Source organism: Tupaia chinensis, unplaced genomic scaffold (assembly GCF_000334495.1).
Source record: "Tupaia chinensis unplaced genomic scaffold, TupChi_1.0 Scaffold000545_1, whole genome shotgun sequence".
Lineage (NCBI taxonomy): Eukaryota > Metazoa > Chordata > Mammalia > Scandentia > Tupaiidae > Tupaia > Tupaia belangeri.
The window spans coordinates 2,795,195-2,803,631 of NW_006160057.1; the positions used below are offsets into that span (position 1 = coordinate 2,795,195).

The window sequence follows — 8,437 nt, forward strand, 5'->3', positions numbered from 1 at the left end:
AGACACCCGATAAATGTTCTCTAGGACTTTTAGAAAAAATGGAGTTGTTCCTTTGGCAACATAGATGCGAATCTACAAGAAAGGTGATACTGTAGACATCAAGGGGATAGGTACTCTTCAAAAAGGAATGCCCCACAAATGTTACCATGGCAAAACTGGAAGAGTCTACAATGTTACCCAGCATGCTGTTGGTATTGTTGTGAACAAACAAGTTAAGGGCAAGATTCTTGCCAAGGGAATTAACGTGCATATTAAGCATTCTAAGAGCAGAGAGAGCTTCCTAAAATGTGTGAAGGAAAATGATCAGAAAAAGAAGGAAGCCAAAGAGAAAGGTACCTGGGTTCAACTGAAGCACCAGCCTGTTCCACCCAGAGAAGCACACTTTGTGAGAAGCAACGGAAAGAAGCCCGAGCTACTGGAACCTATTCCCTATGAATTCATGGCATGATGGGTGTTGAAAATAAACTAATCTGTGGTCTATAAAAATGTTTGCCTTAATTGAGTATAATTGTATTCCCTTGTACCCCCTCCCCAAAGCTAATTTTTATTGGGCTCAAATTCATTTTGTAATACTTTATTCAGATTTAGTATTTTTTCACCTGAAAAATGTTAGGTGATTTATACAACAATAAAACTCAGTTGGTTAGGGAAAAAAAAAAAAAAAAGGGTATAATCCCTACTGGAAACCCAGGTCTGGAAAGAAAATAATCCCTACAAACTGAGTGCATTCTTTTTTTTTTTTTTCTCTTTTTTTCTCTCTGTGTGTGTGTGTGTGTTTTAAGGTTTTTGCCATAGGGCTCCTATGCTCACCAGAGAGAAGAAAAATGACAAACTACCCCCAAGGAGTGTTAGCCACTCCACAATTCCTTCTCCTCCATTCTCCCAGTGGGATTTTGAGTGCTCATGCATGCGCACCTAGTATGATTTTCAAACTGCCAGATCCAGGATTCAAACGGTCAACCATGTGGGCATCCAGTGCCTTAACCATAATGCCACCTGGCCCCAGTCAGTGTGTGCTCACTGCTCAACTACAATATATACAACTAAAACAGTGTTTATGGGAACCAGCAGGTGGCATGGTGGTTATGGTGCTGGACACTCCCACATGGCTGACCATGGTTCGAATCCTGGACCTGGTGGCTTGCTTTCTCTCTTTCTCTGTTTATCTCTGATAAAATTAAAATAAATGAATAAACGAAATTAAATAAACAATTATTTTTAAAAAAACAGTGTTTATGTACAAATAGACTGTATACTGCTGTTAGGTCTTTGTTAGACTAGGTTCTGTTAGAGCAAAGACGATAAACAAAAATATTTACTACACATCTACTATCTTATTAGGTTCTATTGTAAGCCCCGGAAATATAGAACAACATCAGAAACATAGTCCCTATGGAGTTATATTCTCATTTAAGAGAAAAAACTTAAAAATTAAGGAATGACAATGTATTACAAGGTGATAGGAACTTGGAGAACAAAAAACAGAAAAAAATGTGTATGTCAAGGGGGGGTGGTCTGTAATTTAATTTTAAATAGGGTGTTCAGGGTAAGCATCATTGAAAAGATGAAATTTCAGCAAAAACTTGGAGATAGACTCCTAAATTTGAATCACAGTTATACAGCTTACTACACGGTCAATTTGGGCAAATTATTTATGTTCCCTGTGCCTCTGTTTTCTCATCTGCAGGACAAAGATTATGAAGTTTGAGTTATTTATAGAATTCTTGGAACACATTAAGCAATATGAATTTTGAAGTTCTTTTTTCTAGTGTAAAATGTGTAAAAGGACACCGGACTGGCTCCTTGTGCAGTGGTGAAGCACTGTATGGAGGAAGCTGTATCCCACATGGCCCACCACAGTTCACATCTCAGCTCCTGGCAGCCTAAAAACCAGAGCAGGCACGTGTATGCACGTGTGCCCGAGATTCTGATGGGATGGAGGAAAAAGGATTTGCAGTATGACCAAGGCCCACTGGGGGATTCTCTCTCTCGTTCACTTCCTCTTGTGCCCACTAACATTAAAAAAGAAGAAAAAATAAATGTAAGGGAGGTCAAGGAATGGGTTATGCAGGTATTCAGCAATCCCAATAGAGGAGAAGTGAAAAGACCCTAGTGTTCAAGGAGCAACTAGGCCAGCATGTTTGGAATACAGGAGACTTTGTAAAGGGGCAGGGGAGGAATGTCTGCATAAAGGGAAGAAGGCAAAAGGGCATAGGGCTGCTCCCCAACTTTTAAAGTTTATTTCATTCATGACAGAGTTCACAAATGCACATGAGAGGGATGGGGTAAGTACCCTGAACGGAATCTCATCATCCCACAATCCCCTTTCCCCTGTCCTGTTTATCAGAATCTCTGTCATGTCCAGCATGTTTTCAGGCTGACCTGAGGATCTGAACCCAGAGCTGGCACGTGGCTTTCAGCACTGGAGTTGCTTGCTACCAACTGAGTCACCTGGCTGGGCCCTGCTCCCAAACTTTTAAAGTTTTAATCGTAGATAGAGAGTCCCTAGAAAGTTTCTGAGCAGAGGAATGACCAAATGTTTTGATTTTTTACAAGAACACTATTGAGAACTGACTGTTTGGGAAGGGGAAAGCATAATACATACAGTAGTGGAAAAGTGGTACTCTAGTCAATGTCCTATTTTAATAATCTAGGGACCAGATAATGGCTTGGACTAGCGTGGAGGGCCTAAGTGGTACAACAGTACAATGTAAATATAGAGCCAACAGAATTTGCTGATACATTGGTTATGACAAGAGTCAGGATGACTTTAAGATTTATACAGAGGAACTGGAAGGATGAAGTGGCCATTAACTAGAACTGACTATGGTCTTAATAGCTGACAATGACTTAGACCTAACTATAGGCCAAGTGTTCAGTTAATCCCTTTACATGCATGATTACATTTAATCCTCACTACCCATGTGGTGGATATCACCCATTTTACAAGTAACCTGGTGATTATTGGTAAGCTTGGTAAGCTGAGGTTAAAAATAGCTGTCCAAGGAGCTAGGTACATGACCAGAATTTGGTACATCATGATGGTCACAGGATCTATCAATAGCATTATCCTGGACATAATAAACATCCAATAAGTACTGACTGAAATAACCAGCTTTTCTGAACACAAGTTTATAATAAGTCAAGTAACTCAAGTTCAACGCGGAAGAGTTTGGCCTTCCCGTCTGTGCCAATTCCTGCAAGTGACTGAGAAACAAAAGCTGACAGTCAAATTATTTCTCTTTTTAATTAAGAATTGCAATTTCACAGAATGCAAGGTCTATGGTTTCTTAATACATTCCTCATGGTAGAGGAGCAACCAGTATGGGGCATCCACAGAGATACAACTAAATTTAATACAACTAATTTAGGATCTTAATACAAGATCCTGAAATAGTCTGCGTGAACTAAGCAGGACTGTTTTGTCACTCCCATCACACACTTCCCCTTGGCCTCTTCTCTGACTTCCAAGTTCTCAATCCTCCCTCTGGTCTGATTTTTCCTACTCTCATGCCCACCCTCACTTTACTTGTGTTGATTCCTCCAACTTCTCCTCTTTGGTGAATGGTGTCCCCTCTACCTACACCTCTTTCAGCTGCTAAGGCCGGGTGGTGGTGGAGAGGGCCAGGTACTCTTCCCTCGGGCTTAACTCTGCCCATGAAAAATCCTATTTATACTTCAGACCCAAGAAGAGAATCACTCCTTTCAAGAGGCTTCTACCACGGTGCTAACCTTCCCTTACAGACACTGTAACTGCAGCGTGATACAATAGACAGGGAAAAAACTGGGAGACAGAGAAGCTAAGTTCCAATTTTAGATCTACCACTAACTGGTTACCTTCTTCACTCCGTTGCTTCATAGGCCAAACCGACATCGTAATTATGCATTCCGAAAGGCTTGTTAGGAGGCTTAAGTGAAGGGAGAGCACATGCAACGTTGGTCTTCGTCCCTCCCCATTATGCAACCTGGTATCACTCACTGCGTTATTGCGGAACCCCTCTGGATCATAAATGGAGGTCGGGGAACCTGAGTTTCAATCTGCCTATGCCTGTAGCCCCTAAACCGTGTGTTCTGCATACAGTCAGCAGTCAGGAAATGTCTGCTGCACTCCACCGGCGGCTGCGAACCCGGGGCAGGAGGCTGGGCGATTGGTCAAGGGGGCGGGGGCGGGGCAGCCCAAACCACCGCTCGGCCCCGAACTGCACTTCGGCTCTGGCGGGCCTCGGTTTCCTCTTGCGTAAAAGGAGGTGTAGCCAACTGCTCAACCCTCTTCCAGACAGCTCACTCTCCGCGACCCGACCCACACGCCGTGGGGCTCCGATCCCCAGAAGCCTTCCCTCTTACTTGTCGACCTCACTCTTCCCCCAACACACCAACTGTCACCCCGACCTGCGCCGCCCACTCCCGTCCCTGCTGGAACCCGGCCGCGGGCAGCCCCAGCAGCACGGCCCGAGGGGGCCCGCCCTGACCAGTACTCACGCCCGTAGCGGCCGCGGTGACGGCGGATTTCTCCGCGGCGGCAGCCGAGCGGAGCCGTCTCCGGCCGATGTGCTCCAAGCTGAGGAAGTCGTTGGACAGGTCCAGGGAGTCCATGGCCGAGGCGGCGGAGGGGCTGTGCAGCTCCAAGCTGCTGCGGAGCACCACCATCGCACCTCCCTGTAAGTCCGGGCGTCAGCGGCGGGCCGCCACCCCGGCACGGCGGGCTCGCGCTCTCCTCCCCTCTGCGGAGCGACGGGGGCCGGGCTAACGGGAGGGAAACACACGCCCACAGCGTGGAGGGCCTGAGCGGAGAGCGGGAGGAGAACGCTGACTTCTCTCTCTCCGGGATAGTTCCGGCTCGCGCGCTCGGCGGAGGGACACGGCGAGAGCGGTGCGCAGTCCTGTTTGGAATTTTGGCGCGTGGACCCGAGGGGGAGGGGAGCCCTCTGCCCGCTCTGATTGGCTGGGGTGCGTCTCCTCCCCCGGCTCCTGACACCTGCCTGCTGCTTCCCGCCGTCCAGGATTCAAATGCAAAGTGCCGGTGCTTGACTGAGAAATAAAGCACCGGGCCTCTAATAGGTTTTGACTTTGATCCTGAAGAGCTTTTTCACTGATGGCTTAACCAAAACAAGTTAACCACCAAAAAGGAAACAGAACGAGCTAAAAGAGAGCCTCCAGAGTGCAATAGGATGCAGAGGATGCAGGTTCTGTAGGCAACTCGGCCACATCCCACGTACATGACCTTGAGCAAATTATTCACCTCTCCATATCCTAATCGTCCCATCTGGTAAATAGCTTTTAAAATACTTGTTCCTTTTATGATGATGATGATGATGATGCCTTAGAATCGTGTCTGCACGCAAGTGCTTAATAAATGTTACCATAACGCAATGACAGAAAACGCCTTCGCCAAGACTGCAGCAGTTACATGATAACTTTGACACAGGTAACAAGATCAGAAATGTGAACGAAACCCAAGTGAAACAGAAACGAAAACTACTTACTCATTTGTGTAACTACATACGTTATTTCAATGTTTGTTAAATATTTACTGAACATCTGTCATTTGCTAGGCATTATTCTAAGGGGATGCACCAGTGAACAAAAAAGAATAAACACACTCTCCTGGAACTTAAATTCTAGGAAAGAGAAAGGCAAACTATTAATAAATGTTAAAAATGCTACAGGGACCAGCAGTTAGCATAATGGCTGTGTCTCTGGATTCCTATGTAGTCAACAGCGGTTCAAGTCCCAGATCCAGTGGCTTAAACTCACGCCGGGCGTGTGTGCTTGTGTGCCCAAGACCCCGAGAGGAGAAGGGGTTGCGGCTGCGGCATGGCCATCCCCACTGGGGGGTGATTTCTCGCTTTCTATCTCTCTGTCTCTCTCTGTCTTACTGACGAGCGCACGTGCCCTGTAGAAAAAAAACCTCTCCAAAAAATAATAATAAAAATTTTAAAAATTAAAAATATATATATTCTTTCAGGGCCAGCAGGTAGCAAGGTGCTTAAGGCGCTGGACTCCCACATGGTGCACCGCAATTCAAGTCCCAACCCGGTGGCTTGAAACTCACACCCAATGTATGTGTGTGTATGTCCAAACTTCCAGAAAAAATAGAGGAGAAGGGATTGTGGAGTAGCTATCTCCACTGGGGGATGTTTTCTCATTTTCCCTCTCATGGTCCCATGCTCTCTCTTCTCTCTTTGGCAAGTGCATGTGCCCTATGGCAAAAATCTTAAAAAAAAAAAAAAAAAAAAAAAAAAAAAAGTGGTCTCGCAGAGAAATATAAAGTAGGGAAGGAGAGGAGAAGAGAACAATTTTAAATAAGGGAATTAGGGACAGTCTGAGAAGTCTGAGCAAGGGCCTAAATGAGGTCAGATAGCGTCTGGGAGAAGAGAGACACAGGCAGAGGGAAGGGGAAGATGGTAAGACCGATGAGAACAGGGCTCCTGGTAACAGATCCTGCTGAGCTGTGAGCCTCATTTTGGAGTCCTTGGCTTTGAAATGAAAAGACATCACAGAATTTTAAATAGAGGAGTGACTGACTTTGACTTGTTATAAAGGAATCCCTCTGGCAGCCGCATGGTAAATGCAGTATCTGAGGACATACTCATACTAAAAAAAAATGTTATTCTGTATTTCTATTTGCTGAATCTGGCAACCCTATTTAGGAGCCTCTGCAATAATCTAGGAAAAAGTGGATGGTAGCACAGGCCAATGTGAGAGCAGTGAAGGTAATGAGAAATGATCAGATTCTGGGTGTATTTGCAAGAAATACACCCTGATTTGCTGATTAATTGGCTACAGGTATGAGAGAAAGAGCAAATGGAAAGATAAAGTTGCCGATAAAGATGGGAAAGGTCATGCCTAAAGCAACCTTGGAGGGAAATTCCTTGGAGGGGTATTCCTTTCAATGTGCATACAAGGTATGGAAGTTGGCTGGGCCAGCCAGTGGTGTGGTGTGGTGGTTAAGGTGGCTGGATCCCACACGGCTGACTGCTCAGCATCCTGGAGCTGGCAGCTTGAAAAACACACCAGATGCATGTGCATGCGTGCTCAAAATCCTGAGAACAGAGAAGGAATTGCAGAGAGGTCATACCCCCCCCAGGGCATTCTCACTCCCCCCACCTACCCTGTCGCTTTCTAGTTGGAGCAGGTGCCCTATGGCTTAAAAAACAAAAACAAAAACAAAAACGATATGGGTCTTGTTATATATTGTGTACTTAAAATTTGGTCTTTTGAAAGTTTTCAAAAATGTATGGATCGGCCCAGCAATGGTGACACAAGTGATAAGGCGATGCCGTGCAAGGTTGTGGCTTCCAGGGCAGCCTAAGTTTGGGTCCAGGACCAACCTGGGACAGGTCAATGCCTATAGTCCTAGCTAACTGGGCGCCTGAGGCAAGAGGATCACAGCAGGGCAAGGTCCTGTAGAAAATGCTTCCCTCGGGACCAGCATTTAGCGCAATGGCTATGTCGCTGGACTCCCATCTAGTCGACCGCAGTTCACGTCCTGGACTCGGTGGCTTAAACTCACGCCGGGTGCGTGTGCATGCATGCCCAAGATCCCAAGAGGAGAAAGGAGGAGAAGGGATTGCGTGTGGCCATTCCCCCTGGGGGTTGATTTCTCGCTCTCTATCTCTCTCTCTCTGTCTGGCGAGCACACATGCTCTATAGCAAAAACCTCTCCAAAAAAAAAAAAGAAAAAAAGAAAATGCTTCCCTCTCCCTCCCTTTCTCGTCGTCTCTCTCTCACTCCCTCTAATTTTAAAAAGTACATACTATATTTATGTGATGTGATTTATAATACCAGAAATCTGAAAAACACTCAGAAATTCATTGGTGGGGTCTCATTAGATTCACAAAAAAAGCATCATATTAAAATAATGATGTAACTATCTTGGGACCAGCAGTTAGCGTAATGGCTATGTCGCTGGACTCCGATGTAGTCGACCACGGTTTGAGTCCCGGACCCCGTGGCTTTAAAATCATGCCAGGTGCATGTGCATGCGTGCCCAAGAGCCCAGGAAGAGAACAGAGAAGGGACTGTGGCATGGCCATCTCCCCAGGAGGTAATTTCTCACTTTCCCTCTCACTTTTTGTCTCTCTCCTATTCAGCGAGCACACATACCCTAAGGCAAAAACCTTAAAAAGCAAAAAAAAAAGTTTAGAAGTGGAATAACTTTTACTGGTAAGGTATCCTTTTTTGGGTTGTGAGAAAATAATGTGTTTTCTAATGATGTCACCTTCACTTTGACATCATTACAATCCAAGGATTTATTTTATATTATTTTCACTGTATAGGAAGACAAAAATAGAATTATATGAGGTCAGAATTCCTCTTCTATATTAAATTTGCTTAAGTCTTTTAAAAATATTGGGTTGTCAGGAAAGACATAATGCATTTTTTTAAAGAATTATTTAACTTATTTATTTATTTTAATTTGACCAGAGAGGGAAAG

General features: G+C 44.9%; 1 protein-coding gene across 3 annotated transcripts in view; it reads right to left on the reverse strand.

Moving 5' to 3' along the window:
• The window catches only part of ATAD2 (ATPase family AAA domain containing 2), a 64,419-nt gene extending 59,744 nt beyond the window's left edge, over window positions 1-4,675 (reverse strand). For 2 of the 3 annotated variants that reach the window (XM_006157531.3, XM_006157530.3), the window contains exon 1: window positions 4,480-4,675. In XM_006157531.3, coding sequence (XP_006157593.1) covers window positions 4,480-4,647 — 168 coding nt within the window. In that variant the 5' untranslated portion in view covers window positions 4,648-4,675. Of the gene's footprint in view, window positions 1-3,837; window positions 4,042-4,479 lie in introns of those variants that run through there. The other variant, XM_006157532.3, reaches the window with a different exon arrangement.
• Between the last annotated feature and the right edge of the window lie 3,762 nt (window positions 4,676-8,437).